At 40.7% G+C, this 27208-nt stretch overlaps 1 protein-coding gene across 7 annotated transcripts in view; it reads left to right on the forward strand.

The window, feature by feature from the left end:
• Positions 1-1276: 1276 nt before the first annotated feature.
• LOC311274969 (putative cytochrome P450 120) overlaps positions 1277-27208 on the forward strand; it is a 41206-nt gene continuing 15274 nt past the window's right edge. The window contains exons 1-12 of one of the 7 annotated variants that reach the window (XM_084383047.1): positions 1277-1365; positions 3711-3971; positions 4995-5072; positions 5204-5288; positions 5775-5810; positions 6376-6515; positions 6786-6909; positions 8303-8447; positions 8546-8650; positions 11233-11360; positions 19892-19979; positions 24106-25384. In XM_084383047.1, the coding sequence (XP_084239173.1) occupies positions 3782-3971; positions 4995-5072; positions 5204-5288; positions 5775-5810; positions 6376-6515; positions 6786-6909; positions 8303-8447; positions 8546-8650; positions 11233-11360; positions 19892-19979; positions 24106-24267 (1281 nt within the window). In that variant the 5' untranslated portion in view covers positions 1277-1365; positions 3711-3781 and the 3' untranslated portion in view covers positions 24268-25384. Of the gene's footprint in view, positions 1366-2945; positions 3972-4039; positions 4088-4994; positions 5073-5203; positions 5289-5774; positions 5811-6375; positions 6516-6785; positions 6910-8302; positions 8448-8545; positions 8651-11232; positions 11361-16994; positions 17089-19891; positions 19980-24105; positions 25385-27208 lie in introns of those variants that run through there. The other 6 variants (XM_084383051.1, XM_084383049.1, XM_084383046.1 and 3 more) reach the window with 6 other exon arrangements.

Raw genomic sequence — 27208 nt, forward strand, 5'->3', positions numbered from 1 at the left:
AATACAAACAAACATTTGGCCAGAAAAACCCACAATAACCCCGAATATCCCCACAGTTCAAACGTCCAAATCCCAACGTAAAGTGTCCATGACAGAATTAGTCCTGAAAGAAAAGTATCAAAATAAAACTATACCTTTGACAGGTGAAAACGTGGCGAGCCGCTGTAAGTCTTAACGAAGCGAACCCACGCAAAGCAGTTTAATCCTTTTGTGGTTTCGGTTGGATTTCGCGACCTTTCCCCCTCTCCCCCATTTATCACATTTGGCAAAAAATAAACAGAGTGAAAAATAATAATGATACCAGTCCATATTAATGATCCGTGTTCTTACCATAGGCTCCTGATAAGTTTGAACCCATCATGGCATTCACAATTATGGCATAAGACAAAGCACGAAACATGTTAATCACCACAATTACCACAAATCAAGGTAGACTTGGGCGACCCTTACAACCTGCAGGCTCTTTCAGGGGCGGAGGATCTAGCGTCGCCTTCTCCCTCCAGATGCATCATTGTTTCTAATGTCCCCAAAAAGTTATTCGCACCTCTGAACAGTTTACACATAAAGTGAAGACAACAAGTCAAACAAAATAAAAATGAAATACTGATAATTGATTGCTGCAGAGGCCGTCTCAAATGTTGAAATGGATTTGTCTTCAAAAGAAAGGACACAGACACATGTAGTTGACTGCTTGGTCAGTACTCTCTGTAGGGACAGGAAAGGTTACAGATTTCCCAGCCACTCAGTCGTGAATGATCCCGCCCGCCTGGTCTACTCCATATTGAACCACCGGCTCTAGCTGACTGCCTGCAGCTGAAGCATCCCTATTAATGCCTCAGCGTACCTGCATGGGTCTGCTGCCTCTCAGCGAGGCGCTCTTGGCCGGGACTGTATGTACAACGGGACGGTTTGATCGGAATCACTCACTACAATAATACAAAAGAATTCCAGACGTATTTAAAGACCTCTAGCCTCGTCCTGTATCACTCATGGTGACAACTTGAATTTTTTTTGCCAAATATGAAGCCTGATACACAGTCACAACTAATACTCTCTCGCCACACAGTTTTCACATTTAAAATTGCTTTATTTTTCAAATTATTATCATGTTTATGAGGCTGAGATGGCCTAAAAGAATTTTCATGAAGTAATACTTTATGAGAATTCATAAAGGGGCGGAGTTACAGGGTGGCCGGGTTAGCTCTGGATCCTGATTGGACACCGCAGATGCCACCCCAGTTGATTGACAGGTCACTGTCCGTCTCGTTGGAAGAAGCGCATTATGGAAAGGCAAACGCGGGAGGCAGAAACGCCTTTCAAAACACGAATGGATGAGAGGACCTACTTTAAATACATCATTCTGAAGTAAGTTTTTAAAGTGGTTTCCTGATGAGTAATTGTTTCAAACTATTGACACTTTGACTGCACATTTAGAGAAGACATTTTGTCCCCAATAACTGTACAGTAGAGGCTAACGTTATGAAAGGCTATAACCTAACGTTAGCGGCTAACTTAACGTTAGCCTGAAGCTATAGCACTAGATTAGGATAGTGTGGGGAAACACCATCATTTCATACTAGAGCTCAAAATAAACTGTCATGAATGCTCAGAGATCATCTCAATGTCCATGTAGCTTGTTTGCTATTGTGAAGGTCTAAATTATAGCCAAGTTACTTAACGCGGACTAGCCTACATGATCCAATTTCATTGTATAGTAGCTAGGCTGGTAGTTGATTTTAAACTAAGCTACAGCACGAGAATGGGGACAAATAGTTTAAGATTCTGCGTAACACAATCTTGAGGTGTTTTATTTTGTATAGGGGCAGATAACAATGAAGAGGAAGGCAGATATTTCAGCCCTTTTTTCTTTAAGAAGCACAAATCAGGCACAGATCAGGTCCAGACAGACCCCAGCCCCAATGTCAGCAGCCCTGGCAGCTCTTAACCTGGAGCTAGCCAGGCAAGTCAGTCAGGCAGTGTGGTGATTGGCCTACAAAAATACGTCTTCCCTACAGCACTGTAGAGCGCCTCTTGTAGCATTAAAGTGGGCTAACAGTCCAATACCACTGTGATGCCTGTGTGGTTAACATGCTAGCAGCTGGCTAGCTCGGTTTACTATGTAGGCTAGCTGAAACTAACAAGTGAAAGTGTTGGGGACCCAAGTTCACCCAAAAATGAACAACTGAAAAATAAAATTAAGGGCTCTATACAGCTTGTTCGATATAATCCAAGTCTCAGAAAGCCCATAGATCCCAAATTAGTTGGAAAAGACATCATACACCACTTTGAAAGTCAAAATCTTTACTGTAGATGCTAAGCTGAAAGCATTAGTGTGCATCAAGTGGACTCAAGCTTCACTGCATGTCTTTTAAATCAATTTGGGATCTTTCCATATACATTTGGAATTCAGGAGACTTGGATAATGCTAGACTATTTTATTTTTTTTGTAACATTTCAAAACAAGTCCCCCTCTACTTAAGCTGTTTGGGGGAATAATGCAACACTGTGAAGCTCAAGAAATGTTTTGTGGACTACAAACTTTCCATCTGCATGACTGAATTTTCATTTTTGGTTGAACTTATCTCTGAAATGACATTAACAAACAAATATGGACACTGTACGTAAGAACAGGCCTACATTCTGAGGATGGTAGTTGGGGGAAAGATTGTTTAATTTGTCCTAAATTGTAGGAAAAATGCAGACAGTCTTTGGGTGATAGGCCTGCATTTTCAATTCATCAATTCCAATTCATTTCTAGGGTGACCTAGAGTATTTTATTCAGCTGAAAATGTGAGATGTAAAATATGGCCACTGTCAAGCATGCAGTTCAACTGGAAAGAGAACAGTTTCCAATTCTAAATGGAAAATGAATCAATATCTAAATGGGGTTTAAATGGGGCAAGCGTTTCAAGGACATTTCTCAAAGGTCATACTGAGATAACAAAAAACGACATGAAATAAAATCTTTTTGTGAGAAGAAGCAGGATAAAATAACATCTAATGATAATGATCAGAATGTGAGAGATATGGATTATTTTAGGAATTATGTGTTTTATGTTTTGTCTTGATGAATTCATGCCCATTTATTTCAGAATGTATTTTTTAACACTGAAAAATCAATCCTGTAAATACATTTTTATTTTATTTGCATTACACGCCTTGCGTTTTCATGTGTACACATAACAAAAATGTAAAAAAAAACAAAACAAAATATCTGCATAAAATGATTCATAACTGTTGATTGGTGTATCAAGGCTGACTAAGTATAAGTAAAAGAAAAAAGGTCAAATGGGGTCACACAGCAATAACCAAACTGTCCGACCCTTTAAGATTGCCCTAAACACTTGGAGGTCCTGTTGAGGAGGCAGTCCAGCCACGTTAGTTATGTGGCATACAGCAGTAGTAGTCCAGTAACAGAGGTAGCAGCAGAAGTATGCCAGCAGTGTAGTAGAAATGACAAAGAACGGACCAACACAAACGCATCAGTAACAGGTTATCCTACATTCCGGATAGTGCCTGAACGCGCCACTCCGGTGCAGCAGGGTACCTCAGACGAGATATTGCCAACAATGACAGAGCAGTAATTTGACACACAGGTAGCTGCGGCAGAGCCACGCTGATTGGAAGGATTTACGGGGATGACAGCAGGATTTATTGTGAACATGGACCGAGTCTTAATAAAGTTTAGAGTCTCTGTTGTTTGAACAAAGCGTGGTCAACATCCCGGCTGAATCCACCTTTCCGAAACTCCGCGAAATTCCGGCTCCGACGTCGGCCCTTGATGTCTAAACTACCAGGAAATGCAGGTGTGTCGGTGCTCGGTGACAAGTCGCTGGAGTTTTACCGGGATCCGGTGAGCTTCTGCCGGCAGAGGATCGAGAAACACCGGAGCAGAGTGTTTCAGTGCCGGCTGCTGAACAGACCCACTGCCTTCATCTGCTCCGTGCAGGGGATGAGAGAGCTGCTGTGTGGTGTGTTGTCTCTCTCTCTTTGTCTCCCCCTCTCTCTATCTGTGTGTGTGTGTGTTTGTGTGTGACAGGTGAGCACCTGCACCTCAGAGTTCAGCTCAAAGTAGACCTACATGTTTGTAAGCAAGGAGAGAACAGACATGGTCATTCATTTTTTAATGATGATTCACACATTTTATACTTATAAGGGAATCATTGGCCACTCTAAGATGTCTCACCTTTATTGTTTTAATTATCTGCATCATAGGTTGTATAATCACAGGGAAATTGTAGTTTCTAGTGAGCTCATAGTGACCTCTTTGACTAAGACCAATTAGTCAGATTGTGCTCTCATGTAGGGGAACAAAGGGGAAAACTTCCTCAGTATGGAGTAAAATTCACCCCGGGATTAGTGTGACCTGTCATGGGACAGACTCGTGATGATGCTGGAGGGGGGTAGAGGAGGATATTACTCAGATTAGGTTTTTATAGACTGCCACCACAGCTAATGTAATTGCACTGTTAACATTTATGAAATATAGTAACTATATGATAGAGCAATTATTATCCTAATTGTAATGTCAACATAAGACATAGATTTTGAGAGGCTTTAGGAGAGCTATAGAAGAAAATCTAGGAATAAGAGAATAAACGTGATAATACACAGAAATAAAATTGCTACAAACTTCTTTTCAGACACAGTTTAAAAGAAGGATGTTACCTGAATTTAAAACTATACTACTACCCAAATAAAAGAAATAGTCACACTATAATTAGATTAAAAAAAACATATAGAAGATGTTAATTAGACATTTCTTCACGGATTGAGCGTATTTATACTTTCTTTTTTATAGCACTGTCTAGGTGCTATAAAAAAGAAAGTATAAATACGTTGTTACACTTTCTATCATCATCAATGTCTCATTCCCTCCTGTTAGCACACTCACATACAGCAGGCATTGTGTGTTTGACTATGTACTGGGTGTGTGATCACTGTTTCTACAGGACATGTGTGTATTGTAATAACGTTCATGTTGTGTGTTTCAGAGAAGTCCAACTTGTTTCTGAAGGATCCCACTGACTTGATGACCAACATGTATGGTGACACTGTTGTCACCACTAATGGTAAACACATGTCCACATAAACATCAATATATTCCCTACACTTGTGTAATACAAAGCTGTTACTGTAACAATTAGCTTAAATTCAGCTGTTACAAATATAAATATGACTTATTTGTATTTGTGTGTTGTAGGTGAGGAGGCGTGTCTTCTCCGCCTGTCTCTCACCAGCCTGTTCACAGGAGGGTGCTTGGCGTCATCAAGTGATTATATCACCAGGTGGGAGAACTAATGTTGTGTTTCAGCATGAATTCATATCATATGTTGTTGTTGTGGACTTAAGTTTGTGTTGATTTGTATTTTATGACTGTGCTTCCACTCGGACTGTCTTGAGTTTCATTAGTTAAAATTTTTACTGTCTATTTTCAGCCTCTTGCTCAATGAATGTCCATGATGACACCAGAAATGACGGCCAGAATATTTACACAATGCCTTTATTGCTGCAACAGTGGTCGGATAATTTGTCCACCCTTGTCAAAGGTTTCTTGAGCAAGAACTGAATGCTTGTCACAGCCAAACATAACTACAATAATAATGTAATATGGTGATAAAAGGCTGGAAAAACAAGCAAATGTAGCTTATGTTATTGTTATGATGAACAGAATTTAGCAAAACGCACTGCCAGGACATGTTTTAAAAAAAAACCTCTTGCCTGAGACTAAAGTATGTGTGTCTATTTATGTTTCTACCTCTTTCTCTCCACAGTGTATGTGAGCGCTGTCTGAAGGGCCTCTCTCTTAGGTAACACTTAACCTTCACCTCCACTAAGCACTCACAGCGATTAGTCATCTATTCTTGATACATTTATGATTATTAGTTGTTTAAATATAGATTTTGAGGGGGCATTGACGATGCAAGCTACCTGCTAACGACAATGCTAACTGCAGAAGTGTTAATGATTCTGAATGTGGAAAACAACCAGACTGAACATTTTGTTAATTTATATCCATGCAATACAACATCACACAGGTCTCATAAAAAAAGGATTAAATAACTAAAAACAAAAGTACAGAGACTTATCAACATAAGCTGTTAACAGTTAGGGTGCTTAAAATTATATGGAAATAATTACTATCAACATATTTCCTGTTCTTATCCGTACATAGAGTTTCATGATGTGTGGATATATTTATTTTCGGTCCAATATGGATTCATAGTTGTATTTCATTCCAGTCACTTCATATTACAACTCAGATTGAACTGTTTTGGCATGGTAAAGGTAACATATTCATCCAATCAATGTGTGATCTGTGTGTGTGTGTGTGTGTGTGTGTGTGTGTGTGTGTGTGTGTGTGTGTGCGCGCAGTGGCAATCCAGAGTGTGCGTACTCTGCCTTTAAGCGTCTTGGGACGGAGTTGGTGTTGGGCCTCTTTCTGAACGTGCGAGCAGAGGAGCAGCCTGAACTTTACGAGGAAATCGTGCAGCTCTGCACCCAGCATTGGCACGGTAGGGACACAAAGACGAACTATATACGCATACACATAAAAAACCACAACTCATTCCCTTTCAGACATATCCAGTAAGCCAAACATTTTGTTTTACAAGCCTGTGTTGTTGAATGATAATTAGACGAACCTTGAACCTTGTCATTCTGCAATACACTATTGCAAAATCCACCTCTTCCCCTTTTATTTCAGTTCAGTAAACATGACTTTTCCCATGTGGTTTTGACTGTGTCTGTGTGTTTGCTGAAAACCTCCTCCTCTGTCCCCGCAGGTCTCATCTCTGCTCCGGTGAACGTGAAGGTTCCTCTGTGGTCGTCGGGTTTCTCCACCGCTCTGGACGCCAGAGACAAACTGATGGCCATCATCAAAGACAAACTGGAGAATGACACACAGGGGTGAGACTGCATACGTCTCTGTACCTCTGTCTCATAAACACTAACAGCCCAGCACAGACACACACATACACACTTAGGTGAAGTACTTTGGGAACACATGTAGAACAGCATACTGGGGAGACAGGATAGATACCAATCAACAGATTATTTATGACATCTCACTTCATGACACAGATGCATCCAGTGATGAAAGTACATTTACCCAAGCACTGTACTTAAGTACAACTTAGAGTGAATAAACAAAAAACTGCTAAATATCAGATCCTTATAATCAGTACACCCATAATATACAGTACATACATACATGTATACATGTTAATATATGTATGATTTACTTACAATTGTTCTTTTGATACTTTAGTAGATTTAGTGCCAGGAAATTACATTGATACTTCAGTACATTAAATATCAGATAACAAAGTAATATTTTAACATATCTTTACTATCTAAGTATGACTTTTGGACACTTTTTAAAACACTTGATACAACCATTATTTGTACCATGTGAAAATACACAGACAGGCGCACACACACACCCACACACACACACACACACACACATACACACACACACACACACACACACACACACACACACACACACACACACACACACACACACACACACACAGAGTTCCTAGTAGAGATAGAAGAAACCGCCCCACTGCATCTCTTCTTCCCCTCTCAGTCTCTTGCATCATCCTTCTTTCTTTCTAACTTGTCTCTGTCTTTATGTCTTTCTCTTGCATATAGAAACACACACACACATACACACACACACACACACACACACACACACACACACACACACACAAAGATTGCTCTCATTGTCACTGCTGATTGAATTACAGAAGAAGCAGGAGCACAACTGGGTTTTTAGCCAGCCAGCACAGAAATACATTTACATTACATTTGGCTTCTTGTTTTTTTTTCTGCTTCCTGTAGACTGCCAGTAGTTTTGTTTCCACAAACATGTTGCACAAGTTTTTATGTGAATATATATGATTATATAGAAGAGACATGTAATGGTAAGTGGCAGCACGACCTAAACCCTTTGTTCCCACCTGAAGAAGCCTCAGTCAAGCACTGCATTTTTTGTTTTTCAGCCTCTTTTATGTACCAAATTAAAAATGCATTTTGTCTGGTTGGTCAGTTCAGGGTTATTGAAATACCTTGAAATACAGCGTCATTACCCCGATGAAAATTGTGATGGCTCAATGCAACATTGCATAGACAGTGACAATCTCTCTCCTTCTGTCTGTAAATCAGAGGCTAGTAAAGGCTGTTGATCTGTGGTGACAGCATGTGCATGTTTGTTTACTGTAACCATGCATGCTTGCTAATTATTTTTTGAACATTTTTGACTCCTCTCTGTCTCCACGATTCTCTCTAGTTTTGTTGGCTCTCTTCGCTCTTTGCCACTGCCCGACTCCAGCTCTGCCTCCCAGCATCTGCTGCTGTTCATCTCGGCTCTGATCCCGAAAGCTCTGGCATCGCTGCTCACCTCCTTCACACTGGCACTCAGTGGAAATGAACAGGTATGCAATCTTTGCTTTGTAACTTATTTTTCTTTCCTTTTTTTTTGTGCTTGAAATGGAATTAACAAACAAAAATCTTCCTCCGTGTTCATGAGAAGATGCGTCAGAGAGCGATAGAAGACCCTGAATACCTGCGTGGGGTACTGCTGGAGGTTCAGAGACTTTGGCCTCCTTTCATTGGTGGACGCAGACTAGCTGATCAGGTAGGATTGTTTAAAAAATCACTTCTTTTTTTTTTTGACCAAATACCAACAATATTGTAGCGATGACTACTTTGTTGTAGATGTTTCTTTCACAAAATATTAAAACAATGTAAGGTAGATATCACCGTGTGCCATATTATGATCTAAAATACAAGACCATTTAGTGAAATGTCTCCCGTTCCTGTACAGAATGTGTGATGGTCATTATTATACCTTGAAACTAGCCAGGATTTTGTTTGCTGTTTTCTGTATTGCACTTTTCTCCTCTAGATGGCGACATATAACTGTAGCTGAAAGTGTCTTACACTGAAGGGGCCTCTCTCCTGTGTGTACTGCACAGTACTGAGAGTTACTATCTGTCAGCGCTGCTCTAAATACCATTTTGGTCTTGTTTAGTTTTGTTGATCGGTCCGTTTGAGGCTTGTTTATTTGTATGAAGTGTTTTTTGACTTCTGTTGGTGGGCACCCTGTAACAACCCCTTACATTTTTAGACTTTCTCTCTTTTGCAGAATTAAAATAATTTGCAGTGTTGCAGGTGAGACAGGAGTTACAGTAAAACAAAGATAGCTACATTACTACAAGCTTTGCCTGTAGGCGTTAACAGAGGTATCAGTATTTCAGCAGTGTATGTGTTGTAACGCGACATGACACATGAAACGTTATTGGACCAATTACTGCACAGAGGCATTGAGCTGAAATTCACTGAGCTGGTACTGTAGGACCAGTGTTTCTGTTATTTTGTACACCTCTTGTTTATTACAAGTTGTTCAATGCAGCCAATTTTTCCACACGCTCTGTTTACAGGTGCATTATTATCCATGAAGGTTTATAATATTCCTTCCTATAACCTGTTTTGTTGTCCTACATCCTGTAGTTCTTCTGTATTTGTTACAACATTGATTTTCATTCATTGTAATGATTGCTTTCTGGTTTGACATCATCACTGTCAGCCAATAGAATCCCACCTTTCGTCCTTCTTGATTGGCCGGCTGCTTACTCCTAGGACGGGCCGCTCGCAGCGTCTCCGCCTCCTCCCGCAACCAGCTGTCTTTGATCATTGTGGCCTCATCAAACAGCCTTACGCAACAGCCCAATCAGAGGCATTGATCCATCTCTGTGATTGATCGGCTCCGCTTCCCCGGAAGGAAGGGATGTGGGGTGGGCTGGTGGTGGTGGGTGGGGGTGCGAGCGATGTGTGCTGGTGACACTGTGAAGCCGAGCGGAAAGTCATTTGTCACTTCTTGGAAACGCACTGGCACACTTTGATTCCTGTCGGCCTCAGTGGGACCGGGTTCATGACGTGTGTGGTTTCAGAGAGTTTTACAGACGAAAGAACTCAAAGAAAAGGTGCATTTCATTTTTGAAGTCATGTAGTCCACAAAGGTCAGGATATAAAACAATAAAAACGAAAAGAAAGCAAGATGGATTTGTTATCGTGGGAGGAAAGAGTACCACAATAATGATGCTGACTCAAGTAGACTAGATTGTTTGTGTTGAAAGGTACAGTACTTATTTTGCTTCAGTGAATTATAATGAAGTAATAACGTGAGTAAATAAATAATTTTTCTTCCAGTTAATTAGTGACATATTGATACTTCATGCAGTCCTTTCTGTTGCTTTGTTTGGAAATGTATCAAAGTGATGTTGTAATATTGGATAATTAACAAGGAACACAATCGGAAAGAGTGACAGTTGCACTTCCCCCAAAATAAAACCTCCTGTAAAACCTCAAACATGCTACTAATAAAAGGATAAGCAGAAAGGGAAGTGCCGGGTGGGAAGTGAAAAGAGTTGATGAGATGTTTATGTGTGCAGGTGGGTGTGTAACACTCAGAGAGAGATTATTAGTATTCACAATCAGGTGGAAAAAGTAGAAGGTCCATCCAGGTGGAACTAAGATATGCAAAAGTTGAAGCAACCTGAATGTGTGTGTGTGTGTATGACAGAGAGAGAGAGAGGGAGAGGGAATGAACTCGGCAAGGGCAGAGGCGTTTCTCTGTGAGAAAGAAAGAGATTTGTAAAAGATTTTCCACTCCAGCAGAGAGAGGCGGAGAGAAAAATGAGAAAGAGGGTAGAAGAAAGAGAAACAGTGATCATGTTCTCTGGCAGTCCATTAGTGCAGCGGCTAATGGATGGAGTGAAAAGATGAATTGAAAGGGCAACAATTGTGGAAGTGGTCTTTTTGCCTCAAGGTGGCTCCTTTTCCAGACTCGGGGAATTTTTGTTTAAAAATTTAAGAATCATTCAGGCCCAACATGAGGGTTAAAGAAGTCTCCCCATTCATTTAGCTTCAGAGGAGTATTAATAGTATGTCTCGAAAGTTGCGTCACGTCGGTGTCAGTGTTTCCCTCAGTGCAAATAGTTAGAGATATCACAATGTTCCAAGCCTTATGTATTCAGTTGTCAGCTGCTGGAAAGCTGCAGGAAAACTGATGTAGATCGTCACAAAAATGATCTTGACCAGCACTTTCTTTGCTTTTCAATCTAGATATATTGCATGGATACAGAGAAAGAGAAGTACATATCGGTTGATTTAAATAAAATATAATAATGTGATGTCTCCCCCTGTGTTTGTGTGTAGGACTCCACACTCGCAGGGTTTCATGTCCCAAAGGGTTATGGTGCGATATACATCAGCCAATCTGTCCACCGTGACCCAGAAGTGTTCCAGCAGCCGGACAGCTTCCTGCCAGAGAGATGGAGCGGAAGGTCAGACTCTGAATTTGTCTGTTTATTAAGTTTAGAAGTTGGTGCAGAAATAGACTTGAGTGTCATATCCCATATTCCTCCATACAGTAAAGAGGCTTAGACTTAGCTTACTTAGGAACAATAATATGATGCAGAACACACACAAGCTGTATTGGAAATGGAGGCATGATACAAAGAACCTCAAAGACAAGTAAAGGGAAACACATCAAAAAAGGGAAAAGTGGTCATAAATTTAAAAGAGAAGGGAATGAAGAAACGATGTGTATTGAAGCGTATGTGGGCACTATATGTGGGTCCATTTGTATTCATGACAAGTCTTTCCCACACACATGGGAGTGCTATGCATAAAACACAATTTCTTACAGCCAGTGAACCCTCTGACCCCTGCAGAAACAAAGAAACCTTGTCTCTCTCTGGGTTAAAGTTTTGTCTGTCTGTAGTCGGCATGTCATAACATTTGCTGTAACCCGACTTCAGGTAGTGACATGTCGCCTTTGTAAACATCACAATCTGTAAAAGTATCATTTTCAAAGTTACAGCCAAGCAATTCTTTGGAAAAATGCCTTTACATGTGATTTCAGAGCATTCTGGTAAGAAGAAAGAAAGAAGATATGGAGTCACCATGTCATTTGAGCAAAATCTGTTCACTGGATGCTAGCTGGCAGTAATTTCCTTAGCCCTTTTTTATACACGTCAGAAAGTGCATCATGGTCAAAAAGGCAAGTGGATTTGCTTATGGAGGTAAAAATAAACACCTTTTTTGAACCAAATTTGAATCGTTGCCAACAGCAAGCCGTCCTGACAGTGCTGACCTTTGAAGAAACAGAGAGCTGGAGAGTCTTAAATGGAGGAAGTTATCGTGACTGTACAATACCTGAGGTCAAAATGCCAGACAGGAGTAAATGGCCCAGTAGCTGCAAAGAAAAAAGGAAGCTGAGAGCTATTATGACGTAATAGCACAAGCGTTTTTCCAGCTTGTGAGCATACTAGCTTTTAGCTTGCCAGCCTTGTTACAGTAGTCCCCAATGTGTTTATGCCTCCAACATTGCCTATTTCACAAAGATGTGCCAATAACTTGCTTATTCTTGCCAGTCCTGAAACAGTTGGCTTTAGCTGGAAGTAACCTAAATGTTAGATAGTGTTCGAGCTAGCATATGTGATCGGTTTCAACATCTCAGATGTCTAAATTCAGTGACATTTCCCTCTTGATAATGCTGCTTTGTGCTCACATTCATTAAATGTCAGAATGAATTGTCGTGTACAAGTGCACTTATGTTGCTCCAGATGAAGACCACCTTTTCATCTTCTCAAGATAATGACTAAAAGCTACACATTTACAGCTACACATGAATCTTCAGGTTCCATATGGTAGTGCAAAATTATATTGGTTTATATTATTACACTTTTCAGTACAATAAAACTCCAATAAATGAGTGAGCTATATTTAAAGGATAACTACTGTTTTTTACAACCTGGACCTTATTTCTAGCATAAAATACAATGATTTACTCACCCAGATAACTTTGGTGTCATTTGGCGTCGTTCGGACAAAATTAGATCCAGTGGAGCGCCGCGTATATCCATATAATGCAAGTGATCCGGGCACCGAAGCGCAGCCTCTATGAGCATTATCTGCCACGAAACTAGTTCATTTCACCAATATTTTGTTATGATACGCTAGTGCTATTCCCCTCTGAGTCCGGGCTTGTCTGTTGTCAAACTATGGACGCTGTTGTCTTCACGTACACATCCAACCACGGCTGTGACTGTCTACTGTTGCAGGTTACTTTCTCAGGGAACTGAACCTGTAACTTTTTGTGACCACATTAAAGGTGGTTTATCCTTAAAAACGTCTACAGTGTGTGCAGCTCTGTTCACACACCCTACCTGCCCCTTACTGGGGCTAACTGTGGCATCACATAAGCACACTGACAAATGGAAGGCGGTAGAGAGGGGAAGCATTTAAGAAATGGCAAGGCAAAAAGACATTTTTATGAAACCCAGAAAGACCAAAGAAGAGAAACATAGCAGAAATCTGTTTTGTCATCCTTCCACACACAGTGGACTAGTAATCAACTTTGTCCGGGGGTCCAGACTGCAGCTTGCTTTATGATTCTGTATTGGAAAATCACGCTCGTTAGCGTACGCCTACGTTGTTACCATAGCAACCAATGCAGATAGATTAACAATGCCTGAGCGCACAAATCTGACCTGATCACTTTCACATGTGCTGTGCAGCGCGGACCAGCCAGGAAAAATAAACAGATTTGCGTGGCTTCCGAGCACAAAAGAGATACACAAAGAGACAGTTGAAGACCAGCTATGAGTCAACATCCCTCGCTCGCACCTGTGTGCTACCTGCTCGGGGAAAAAATGAAACCTGACCCTGGCTCCTGCACTAATTCACTTCCTCTGTCGAGGGTTTTTCTATTCATGCACGTCCTCCATTCACCTGTTTATTCTCATTCATGCGCCTTCATTCAGGCGACAGAGCAAAAAGGGGAGGGGGGGAATCTATGAATGTATGTATGTAGGCAGCCGCTGTCATGGAAACGGGTCACCTGACACCATCTTTACCAATAGGGATTCCCCCTGTGCGTGTGTGTGTGTGTGTGTGTGTGTGTGTGTGTGTGTGTGTGTGTGTGTGTGTGTGTGTGTGTGTGTGTGTGTGTGTGTGTGTGTGTGCAGGGTGGGGGAGAAAAATGCCTTGTGGAGTGGGATGGTGTACAGAAAAATGAGTCAGAGAGGATCCTGTCCTTTTTTTTTAAAATTTATTTATTTGAATTCCCCATCAGCCACTAGCAAGATAGCAACAACTCTTTCTGGGGTCCACACAGGTAAGCATTATATGATAATGAAAAAAGTATTATGTTATTAAAAATCCTTTGCAAAAAGGAAAGGGGCGTCCCTCTATCATTTAATAGTAAGCACCATTATAAAACCATTTTTATTGAAGCTGACCGATAAATAAAATACACAGACACACACGTGCACACACAGCATCATTAGAAGCAATTTCACAGGAGGGATTACCCCTTTTTCTTTCTTTCCTTTTCTTGCTGCTGCAACCATTTTTCAAGATTGAGAAATGATTCATTTTAATAGACGAACTCTCAGTGTCTCTCGCTTGTCACGATGTGAGGTTCTGAGCTCTGTACTAGTTTATTATTTTTTTGTAATTGTATTTTGGCGACAGCAGAGACATCCTCTTTGTGACCCAGTAGATAAAAAAGGCTTTATTCTTTAGAGGAATCTTTATGATCACACATTAGAATAAATAAATGACATAAAAAAATACTCTTTGTTAACCAATGTGTTCACCTGCCTTCATAAAACACAGTGTTAACTTATCAATGGGTGCCATAAAGGCAACCGAACACTCTGTGAAAGGGAGAAATCTGAATGAATAGACAGGTAGCTGCTGCCATGGTAACTGGCCACCTCACACCCGTTTTTACCAATGGGGATTCCCTGTGCTCGTCGTGTGTGTGTGTGTGTGTGTGTGTGTGTGTGTGTGTGTGTGTGTGTGCGTGGGATGGGGTTAAAGAATGAGTCAGAGGAGACTTTCCTGCAGACAATATGATGTAAAACCCAGCAAAGGTATTCTAAAAATATACTACAAACAGAATATGGAAAAATTGTGAAATGTACGTGCCTCAAACTTTGGCCGTAACTCGTAATGTCAGAGGATTCTGTGCCTGAAAGAATAAGTCTGGGAATCTGGTGATATATTTTTCTTAGTCAACAAACCTTTTGAAAATCAAAGAATGAAGTGATCTTACTGATCTTACTGGTATTGTTTGTGTAGCTGTGCAGCAGATCTCCATTGTTGTCAAAATCTATGAAGACTGAGCCACACCTTCGCACAAGCTGACAAGACTCTTAACAACAATGTACAAAGGCGGGGCTGGAATAAATGGGTAGATTACACTGGGCAGACTGCATTTCCCCCCCGAGTGCATAATTTGATATTTGGTAAACAAACATAATGTTTTAAACGGCACGTGATTATTATTATGCTCATTAATTTGAGCCTATTTATTTTTATTCTTGTGTTCACACGCACGTATTTATAGAAAAACTACAGCTCCCGTTTCAAAAAATGAATAAATACATATGTAAATATTGAAGTAAAGGTCTGGATCTGAGATTCTTTTTGGTTTATATTTTTAAAATGTTTTTAAATGTATGTTAGACATTATTTAATATATACACAGTCAATGTTCTTTCCCCTCTGTCTGTGCCCCCTAGTGGCAAGGAGGCCCAAGGCATGTGCCTCGAATGCTTTTGCCTAGATCCTGCCCACACATCCTGCCCACATACACCGTCCTGCTTACTTTGTGAGGCAGCTGCATCCACACAAGAATCCATCTTGCCAGGCTTCAAGCTACGCGTCTGTTCTTTTGAAAACAACAGTGGCTTCTTCTAAAGAGATGCTAGCAGCATGGCTGCTCCTAGCATCAGTTATATCAGATCTGAAGAGTATATTTAATTTAAAGAAGAGCAAAGAACGGCACTGAAGGATTTTCTCAATGCAAAGGGTGTTTTCACTTTTCTCCAGACTGATTTCACCAAGAGTTTGATTTACCAACTCTGGTTCGTTGCTCTGATTGGTTGAAGTTAGCCCGTAATAGACAGATGGTTCATCCAATCATCTGCCAAGTCATTTTTGAAGGTGCCCTCTTTTTTCCAATCACTTTCCAACTTCTCAGATGGTTCTGTGTAAGAAACCATCTGGATCAGTTTCTTACCATCCTGCTGTTGTAAACACTAACTAGCACTCCAAATTCACCTGCTAAAATCAGTCCCCAACAAATGCATCATTTCCTGTTCCTGGTAGTTTGATTACTAAAAAGTCCTGTGTCCACCTGTTTGAGGAGATTGTTTAGCCTTTTTTAGAAAGACGACTGCGTTTGTGACCCGTTTTTACATTTCTAATAGTCACTTCTTCAGGAGGAACCAATTGGCTTGAGGCTAAGCGGTAATTGTTGGTGAAGGAGATGCAACGTTTGATTTATGTCAGTCTTAACTAGTGAATTTCCCTCAGGATGAATACATTAACTGTCTCTCTGTCTGTGTGTGTGTGTTTGCTGTAGCTACTCTCCAAGCCTCCATTTATCTTCCGGTCTGTTTCCTTTTCCTCCTACCTGCTTCTTTCTCTGCTTCTCCATCTGTCAGTCTTCCTGGAGATTATTTTCCTGTCTGCCTTGATAGTTGCCTGGCTCCTCTCCTTGCCACCTGGCTATTTAATTTAATGACTGCAGTCCTGTTACATAACGAGCCCACCTACAATAACTACACTTTAACCACATCGTCTATTTGTGTGTCGGTGCGATAGCTGCGTACATTGTCGGCTGTGTGTGTCCCAGTACACATCGTCATCCCGCGCATTCGTGTGTGTGTGCTTTTCCAGTTGGAAGCAAACAGCGGAGCTGGCAAGTTAACATCCTATCAGCCAAACGCCCACACAGGCTCTGGCCGTAGATAAATGAATCGGAAACGCTACCAAACACAGATAAAAATCCGAGCTACTGCAGCGGGTCGTGTCGTTAGATAAATCTGAGAACAGGGAGTTTCCTTCTTGTCAACAAAAAGTACTGACATGTGTTTTCTGTCTTTGATATGTGATTGCAGATTAGAGTGTGGTTGCTAGACACAGGAAATCAACTGCTTTATGAATGAAGAGAAATCATACAAGTCAACATATGAATCCTACAGATAACTTCAGGTCTGTCTGTCATGGTCTGTGTAATAATGGACATGATGTATGTAGATTTCTGTGTTACTTCAGTTCCTTCGACTCATTCATTCTATAGTTTCAATGGCATATTAATGTTTTGTTATAATTGCTATAATTATGTGAAAATTTCCCTTTAATAGGTTTGTCATTTGTTTTGGTACTAATTGTCGGAAAAATAGCACTCTGAAACAGTTATTTTAGTTAGTTTAATGAGTTATTTAATTCATTTTTGATTCATTTCCTTGAAAGAGCTGCAACATTTAAACCCATGTAAATATGTATTCACCATGTATTTCTAACTGGAAACTTTACTCCTTATGTGCTCAATAGCATGTTTGGCTGTTGACAAATTCACAGTTTTGCATTTTTATCTGACCTGCTGTGCACTGAGTGACTAGCTTAGCATACAATTACTGTTTTTTAATGGCACCTTTGGGGGCTACTTTAAAAAACCTCTTGCCAAAGGCTTCTTTGTGGATGGTTCTTCTGTAGCATCACTCCAAAGATATTTGGCTCCAGTAAACAATTATACCAGTAAACAACAGCATGGACCCAGAAATACAAATGTTTCAGTGCTCAGCTGTTGCACTTCTGTTAAAACTAAGACTTAATTGGATAATTGGATAATTTAAATGTCTTCTAGGCCCAGAGCTCAGTGGTAGTGTGTCAGACTGCTCTCTCATTACAGTAGAAAAATTAATTATACTGTACAACAGATTATACGTGTCTAATTTACTTCCCATCCACTTAGCATATTTGATATAGCCTCATGCTGGTGTGCTTGGTAAGATTTCCCCTCTCTGTGTGTCTCAGTGTTACAGGCCGGCATTGTACGCTACACATCTTACTGTTTCAGGATGAGCCTAATAGAACATTAAACCATTAGACAGATGCTGCAGAGAACACTAATATTCTCCCTTCTCTCTCTGTCTCTCACACACACAATGCCCTCTCACACACACTGGGCCCAGACTATACACACCACTAATGCTTCCTGTTTGCCTTTAATCAGAGCTCAGGTTTCAGGAAGACAGGATGCATTAGTGGTGAGAGGGGAGAGATGGCCTGCATTAGCAGGCTGTTGACAAACCTGTCGGCTGGAAACAACCAGCATCTCTTTATTTTGAGTATATTTTTAGAGGAGTTACAGCAGGTACGACGGAGAGAATCAGACGGGCAACATGTGTCAAGTAGTGAAAATGATTCAGGCTCATGTTGTGTTACTGTGCACCTTTAGACCCGTTCACTGGCTCTCACGCCACAGAGAGGTGAGAGGTTGAGGCATGTTGTACAAAGGTGCATTTCCAGTTCAGACAGGTGCTATTTGAGTCCTTGAACTTGGCTCTTGAAGGCACCCTGTGGAATTTTTGACAACTGGTACTTCACAACAAAGTCGATCCATGTTTGGTTTTCATTATGCATCTTAACATAGATGAGGATAGATGTCCATCTTCAGGACAGGGAGCTGACCAGAGACGCACCAAAAGAGCTAAAATATCACATGAGAAGGGGGGACGATCTCATTCTCTTTTGCACATGCCACACAGCTGATCAGATAAAATTTGTTGTTGCATGTAAATACCAGACCCTGTTTACCCCATCCCATGTAAACAGTTGACCCGAAATCTTCAATTGGAATGAGGAAATGTATTATTTATAAGTAACATATTATTTGTTCATGAAGATCTAGGTTAGTGACTTTATTGAGTGAATACCAATAACACTATTATTACTGCTGAGCCCACTTAGCTAACGCTTCAGTGGGTGTGTCAGTTTTTACTTTGTATCACCCATAATCATTTCCCCAGTAACCTCTCCTGCAACCTCAGGAAAAACTAAGGACATTTTATGGACTGTTACTGAAAATCAGTAGGAAACTTTAAAGAAGAATTTTACGTGTAATAATAAATGGAATCTTTAAACAAGGCTAAGAGTCAGCAGCTATGCCAGCAGCTCTGTGAGGCTGTGCTTTAAGATAAATGTTGACCTCAGCATGCTAACATGAAATAACAATGACAACGCTAACATGTTGATGTTAAGCGCATATAATGTTTATACCACGTTCACCATCTTAGTTTAGCATGTTGGTATGCTAACATTTGGTAATGATAACCGGATGGTGGCGCTACATGAAAGGTCAGGGGCTCACCAATGTGATTACAATTCATACTCTGTTCATCTGATAGTTGATGAGATATTTCAGTCTGGACTAAACTGGTGGACTGACAAACAGACCGACTCTGCCTGGAGTCATGACGCAAGCATGGCTTGAAATATTAATTGTATTGTTAGAAGTCTATAAAAGTCAGCTTTAACGGATAAACATGTTCAGACAATACTGCACTGTATTCCAGATTGGAATTGAATATACAGTGTTGCGTGTGAAAGACATTCTTACAGTGCCAGATTTGATCACATCTGCATGAATTAAAGATGAACAAGGTTTACTTGTATGATCAGTGACCACTGGCCACCATTTGGGTCCAATCACTGGATGAGAGATGTGACGTCTGACCATCGTGACGTCACATCTGATGTGGATAACAGCGCCTTCTTTGACAGTTTTGTAAGACACAAGCAACATGCATGAAGTGGTCATTATTCTGCAGAGAACAAACAATGAATGGAATTTAAATCCAGTCCTGAGAGAGTCCTCAATACGGACTTGATTGCTCTGATTTGTACACAACAAAAAGTTTTCTGTTCATCTTACCCTCGTCAGAATATTGATTTTTGCATCTCTGACATGTTGTGTGTATGTTTAACCCTGTAAATCTTTGTGTACGTGCAGGAATGCAGGCCACGAGCACTTCCTGTGTTCCTTCGGCGGCGGGCCCAGAAACTGCATTGGAGTTAAACTTACCGACGTCTTCGTTAAGGTGACTTTCTTTTCTCATAACACTGCCACGCACGGACACACATGAATACGTATATGCACACACACAATATCATTTGTGCCATTTCTCATTCAGTCTGTAAAATTGTCTCCTTTTTGGCGTGGGAGGTAAAAGATGACAGATGGTTGTCTTTTTCACTTCCTTCCAGACTTTCGTTTAATGAATGAAGAAGTTAAAATGCTGAGATGTTGAGACATCGGTGGTTTAGTAGCAGCCTCGGCGCGTCATTTTTAATTTTGTGCCTCTGGGTCACATTTAAATGGAAGTTTACTGGACTGAGTTAAAGGTCAGTGAAGAATGTGTTTCTTCTCTTCGGGGAGGAAGAAACAGAGCTCATGTAAAAATATTGTAGACACCAAACGTTGCATTAACAGAGCTGCATCCGCTCTTATTAGTGTCCTTATCGGGGACACCGGCAGAGAGAATATCTTTGGGAAAACCTCCACTCATCTTTTGAAATAATCAGAAGGACTTTTTTCAGTCAGTCATCAATGTTGTCATCATAGTGATGTGGATCGTCCAGTAGCGTTCCTGAGTTTTGTAACTTAACATACATTTAATGAAATAAAGGAGAAACCAACAATGACACAGAGAGGTGAACCATCCCCCAACCATTCAGTAAAGGAAGCACTGCTCATGTGAATGATGAAATACTTAATTCTGTGTGTTTGTGTGTGTGTGTTTGTGTGTGTCTCTGGGGTATATAGGCAATGGTGGCTATGGTGAGTCCTGCTGTGGGGACTATCAGGTGGTTTAAACAGGACAGTCTGTACCTGAGCTCTCTAATCTATATATAGATATATCTCTTATAAACACACACACACACACACACACACACACACACACACACATACATGTGCAAACACGGCCTATGGAAGGCTACAAAACAAGACAGGTGTGTTACAGGTGTGACAACAGGAAGGAGAGAGATTTATTTCCCATGTGAGGACGTTCCCTGTGGGAATAGTTGTGTGTTGTGAGCCTCGGCACTGGGGAGTGGTGGGTGACACCAGTTTGAAAACAACCACTGTGAGCCACTGGATTCCCAAGGTTTGAATTGGAAACCTCTCTGATTTTAAGTGATCACAGCCAAAGCTTGTGTGGGGAAAAAAGACTAAATCTATAATTCACTTTGTTGCAACCAATAAAGTAATTCTTAAAGGCTTAATACGTAATATTTCAGCATTAAAATGTCTATATACAACTTGACCGATGTATTTTTTTTACTTTTTTCGAAGTCTGCAGAAATCCATAATTTTATTTGAGTCAATGGTGTGTTTCATTTGGTTGCCTATCAATAGTGTCATATTCTCTTGCCCTCTTTGGTTGCTATAACTCCCGATGAAACATGGGGGGAAAAAAATGATATGTCAGGGAAAGAGGAAAGAAGTTATTTGTATTAGTCACTCGTGATAAGAAATAACATTATTCATTGGCGTTTGCTGCGCCTTCTGTTGCTGGATAAAGGACAGCAACTCCCATGATTCCACGCTACTTCACAATGTCATCACACTCCATCTCCATCTCGCTCCCTCCCAAAAACAGCCGCCCATTGCTCTGAAAATGCATCTGACTGTTATTTCATTCTTATAAAGCCCTGTTTTGACGCGTAATTCTCAGAGACCGGATAAACTTCACTATGAACAGGGCTTTGTTTTATAATATATAGTTGGCTAATACAAAGTTCATAAGCCTTTGATTCAGTGATTTGTTGGGTTGCTACAGTAGGCTACTTAGCCTGAAATGCTAACAGTGTGATCATGAAACACGATCATTGCTGCTGCCAAACAGTTGAAATGCGCCGAAGTACACGTAGTACTGTTGTATTTTGAGCCAGTGGGCGACGCAGTTTTCATGACTTCATTAATTGCCACATCATCTGTTCATCGTTGCTGTTTCTCAATAAATGTGGCAAGAAAGGCCGGACGAGGGAGCATGGGGAGTGAAGCAGATTGCAACACTCAGCCCAAGAGGGGCTTATCTCAGCAGTTGACTTCCGTTGAGTCAGACGGTTAACGAACACACTCAAAGTACGTTATTTAACCTCCTCTGGTGAATTACAGTCACTAAGACAGCATTAACGTTTTTCTTCTCAGACTGTTAATGGGCAAAAACAGCAAGGCACGCATACAAACACAATATGGATGGGGATGTCACTGCAAGCTATCCAAAATGCAACAGTGAGGGATGACTCACACACATACACACACACATACACGCACACACAGACGTGAGTCATTGTTAATGTCTGGGATGATTGAATGGAGCTCAGGTGAAATGTCCAATGCCGTTTAATGATTTGCTCTCTCCTCATTCAGGTCTCTTCATTGTTCAGGAGGAAAATCATATCTCATTATTTAGAATTGGATTACTTATTCTAGATAACCAGAGGCTGCTTTTTTTATTGTATAAGCATGTGGCTTGGAAAGGATAATGTAGGCAGAACATTACTATTACTCTCCAAATGGACAATGGATAATCATCTTCCATGTATATATAGTATATATATTGAGGGTGACAGTCGTTAATTCCTATTTTACCAGTGTTTTAGCTAATAGTGGGCACATGTTGTGTAATCACTTTGACATCACCTGGCAGGTAATCCAAAAAACTGTTATTTAAATAACACAATAACATTTTGTGATTTGATTGTAGTTTAATTCATTTTCATTTCTGATCTGGTTTAGAATTGCATTTGATTTAATTCAATTATTGAAATGTAATGTGATTGTCATTTAATTAAATTTTTAAAACAATTAAATGTTCAATTTTATTAAAACATTTCCCCTTTTTTTTAACTTAACTTGATTTTTTTTTTATCTCATCTAATTCAGCATAATCCAATCCAGTCTAGTTCTTTTTCACATCCAATGTACTGATGAATATTTTATCACAACATTTGCTGACACAGGCTGGTCACTACCTGTCAACCAATCACTGTCGACTAAATTAATTCAGAATCATGATGTCATCCAGAGCAACGGGTTCAACCCTGCTCCTGTTAGCTTCGTTCTCTGAGCCTTCATAAAAGTCGCTCTCTGCAACATTGAGCAGCACCGTCTGACCCAACACTGCCGTGTAACGATGGACATGAAATGCACACACTGTTCATCACCTAGCCAAGGTTTATTTTGCACACACTGAAGCTCATCTCTCACTGCAACCTGCTGTGTTCTTACTAAGAGACCACACCGTCTGGCCGATTGGCTCTCAGCAGACTGACCACTTGCACATACCACCACACACACGCATGAGAGGGCGTGACCAGAGTAAAAAGTAGACCGCGGGGATCTAGGTCAGAGATGTGACTCATCGCCTCCTTCCTCCATCCTCTTGCTCCCCTCTTTCCTCCCTCCCCCTCCCCCACCCTCATCATCCTTCCTCCATTCCTCCATCCCTGTTCATTCATCCCGCTCCTCCCCCTCTATCAGGAAAATCTTCATTCATAAAGTGGAGGGAGGCTGGGCGATGGCCTTGGTGGATGCGATTGGTCGGCTCTTTGGCTGAGTATCATCCAATGGGGAATGCTGACTGTGATATCACCAGCCATGGGGATCCGAGTGGAATAAAATAGAAGAGAAAATCAGGTTATTCCTGTCGTGTGCCACCAAAGTTCAGCTTTCACACAAATAGATGATAACCAGGGACTTTTTGGTGAAAAAATGGGAATATTACACAGTTAGAAAAAGCATTTATTGACGGCCAAATGATCACATGCAGGTTATAAAGAAAGTGTTTATGGTTTGAGTCATTTCTGCCGTCAACCACGTCCCAAGGACCTAATGTTCTGTTCCAGCTTGGCTGCTGAAAGGTGTTGCGTTGCTTTGCTATTTTCAAACCTGGAAAACAGCATAAAAACAGACGTACAGCGTGATGGAGGCTGTAGCTTTACAAGTTGGAGACTTGTTCAGCGTTGGCGGAGGCTCTCGCTCTGCCAAGTTCCTTCTGGTTTAACATTTTGTTTTTGCACTGCTGTAAAAAGATTTGGAAATGTGACTTAACACCCCCACTGCTTTTAACTTTAGATATCATCCGTCAGGCTAGATGTAAGATCCGTTAACGTCGATGAAGAAAAAAACAAACAGTTTTTCTTGTGTTTTGCGGCCAGGAAGCGTGCATGTACCTGTTAAAGCACTACGACTGGTGTTTGGACCCTCCATCGCAGGACCTCGAGTACAAATGGCTGCCTGTGTCTCGCCCCGCCAACCCCCCCACCGTCTCCTTCACCCGACTGGATCAGACCAGATCTGACAGGAGCGACACCAGCTAGGGATGCACAGTATGTTTAGTGATATACCTGCTGATAAGTTGAAGGGTAGAAGCACTAAAACTGTAGCCTGAGAAATAACATACACACACACACACGCACTGAGGGAAGCCAGCAAACTCTGAGGCTTTCCCCCGCTGCGTGTCAGACAGTGACGGTCGTGGGGAAAGCCGAGGAGTGTGCTGGTTTCACTCTGTGTGTCTCTGCCAGATACTCTGCAGCAACACAGACAAAAAATAAATGACTCACTCTTCCATTATTGAATGTGACACCGCTAGACAGCATTTTCGGTCTGTTTTTTTAATGAGTAATTTATTACAGTTTATAAAGATTCAGCGTGCAGCTCTTTGGCTCACTGAGCCCGTCTCACATGTCAGACATTTCTTTGACGATGAATCAAACACGTCTTCCTTTTCTTTCCATTTGTCATGGTGCTCTTTGTTATGAACAAAAATTTCAATTGCCTCCAAAACGGCAGCTTTTATGCGCTACGATCTCCATTTTGTTCCCCACACTGCAGTATCACCATTCAAGCCACGCAAATCCAAGGGAGCACACACGCGTACACACACGTGCACACACAGAGGTAATCCCTCAGATTCCATCACTAACTGCAAACCTGTCTCCCCCTCCCCATCTCCCATCAACCAGCACTGCTTAGCAACGGTTCGTCATACCGTCACTGACTTCCTCCCTTTTTAGTATGCAAGTCTCACACACACACACACTCACACATACTAACCTGGTTTTATTTTGAGAGCGGTTGGCAGTGATACACACACCCTCTGAATCACATGTAAATGATGCCAGAAGACATTTCAAAATAACCTTAGCAACATGAATGATTGTAAGCACATGGATCATAAACTAAACTAGACTATTTCTGATAAAAAATAAATAATTTAAACTTGTTACTTATTAATATCACAGTGCTGTTCACATTCCTTGTATCATATAACATATTGTGTATATTTGCTTGTATCTTTGCGGAGTCATTTGACATTGTAAATTGTTTTTTTATGGTGTCTTCTGGTTTGAGACAGTTTGTAACTTTATCTTATGTTAGTCAAATGTAAAAAAGAAAAAAAATTCAAAACATCAACCAGCCTGTTTCATTGTTTTTTTGTGCGCTTGTGTGTTATTTTTTTTAAAACTTCCAAAATTTGGAAATGTTTTGCTTTTTTCCTTTGAAATATGAGCAGCAATGTCTCCAGAATGTTGTTAACCATAATGCTTATGCAAAACACTGATACTGTCACATTTGTACGTGTCATAGGCTACGTACCACACTGACTTTTAAAAAAAAAGTGTCATATCAGGCTACCAAGCTAGTGACTGCAGTTTGAGACTGCGTTACAACATTTTTAGGCATCATGCCATCAGACCGCCAGACAATTCCCAGCCGTGCTTGTGGCAACAAAACCAGGTATTTCAAGCAAAAACATGATCTTTTCTGAACCCTAACCAAGTGTTTTTTGTGCCTAAACCTAAGCAGAGCATTGGCAAAGTTGTCGCAATATAAAATGTAAAACTGAACCTAAAGAAATATTAAGTTACCACTTAAAAAAATGTACAGTTTCAACAAAACTATGGTTTGCAAAAATGTACATTGCCAACGACTGGGTTGCGTGAATATGAGACACTTTTACAAAAGTCCTTAAAATAACTGTAGAGAAAAAATGTTCTTAGCTGAACTGCTTTGCTTTGGTTCATTCATTTTAAGGTGTCACACAACAGCTAAAATAAAATATTTAAAAAAATAACACACACACACCCTGGCGTTTCCATGTGGTGTTATTGTTAGTTCTGCTGTTGCAAAGACGACTGGATCATTTCGACAACACAGGAGAAAACGTGAGTTTATTCAATCATTTAGTCTATGATACGGTGAAAATGGATTGCCAGTTAACCTTCCATTCCCTGGGTGACCGTGTGCAGACAAAATTGTATCTGGCGAGGTTTATAGGGAGCCAATGGAAATGCTGATGGTTTATTATTCTATATTCATTACATTGTGCATTCAACATTTACTTCATAATGATACGTTGACGCATAAACTAGTCTATTGCTGGTTTAAAGTACAGTAAAATACCATAAAAATAGCCCAAAAATCCAGTTTCAGGACAGCTACAGTTAAGTTGTCTCAAGTTAGCAACATTTAATGGCAAAAATAAATGAATCCTGTATTTGATATAGTCTTCAAGATATACCGGCAGCAAGCATATGTGCTGTCTGTACCACTACAGTTTGAGTGAAGCCTGGAGAGTGTGACACATAAAATGTGAGCTATGCTGTCTGCAGTCTGTAATCATCTATAAGCATGTGTCTCAGAAGGATGCTTTTGTCCTGCTGAGAGTTGCTCAACAAACCTACTGTGTTCTCTCTCACACACACACACACACAGCCATACTCCCTCTTATACACACTATATTGTCCTGCATATTTCTCACTTGTCTCACTGAGTCGTTGTCTCTGTTTCTCTCTCACACACACTCGCAGACATACATCACACAGGATCTGGCAGAAAATGGGGTTCTTGTGAACAGAGTGGGATGACTCACTGCTCTCCCTGCACTCGTCCATTAGCTGCAGCTTCTACTCACAACAGTTGACGACGGGCGAAAGCTCCTTACAGCGAATCCTCTTATTCACAAGTGCACACGGCTCTGTTTTATTTATTTCAGCTTGTTTCGTGTCATTCACTTCTGACATTTATGTCATTGTTTCCTTTACTCTGATGTTGTTTAAAACACAGAGGGGACACTGGGAGACTAAACAGCTGAAGTACCACACTAGTGGCTTCTTCCTTCTTCCTGGCAGCTGCTGGTTTAAATTCATGTCTGTATGGTGGAAAAAACACTTGCGGAGAATTGTAATGTTCTTTATATTGGTAATGAATGCAAGGACTAAATTTGGGTAATACATCAATTTGCTTTCTTGGCTC

Source organism: Pagrus pagrus (assembly GCF_965226575.1).
Source record: "Pagrus pagrus genome assembly, chromosome: 19".
Classification (NCBI taxonomy): domain Eukaryota; kingdom Metazoa; phylum Chordata; class Actinopteri; order Spariformes; family Sparidae; genus Pagrus; species Pagrus pagrus.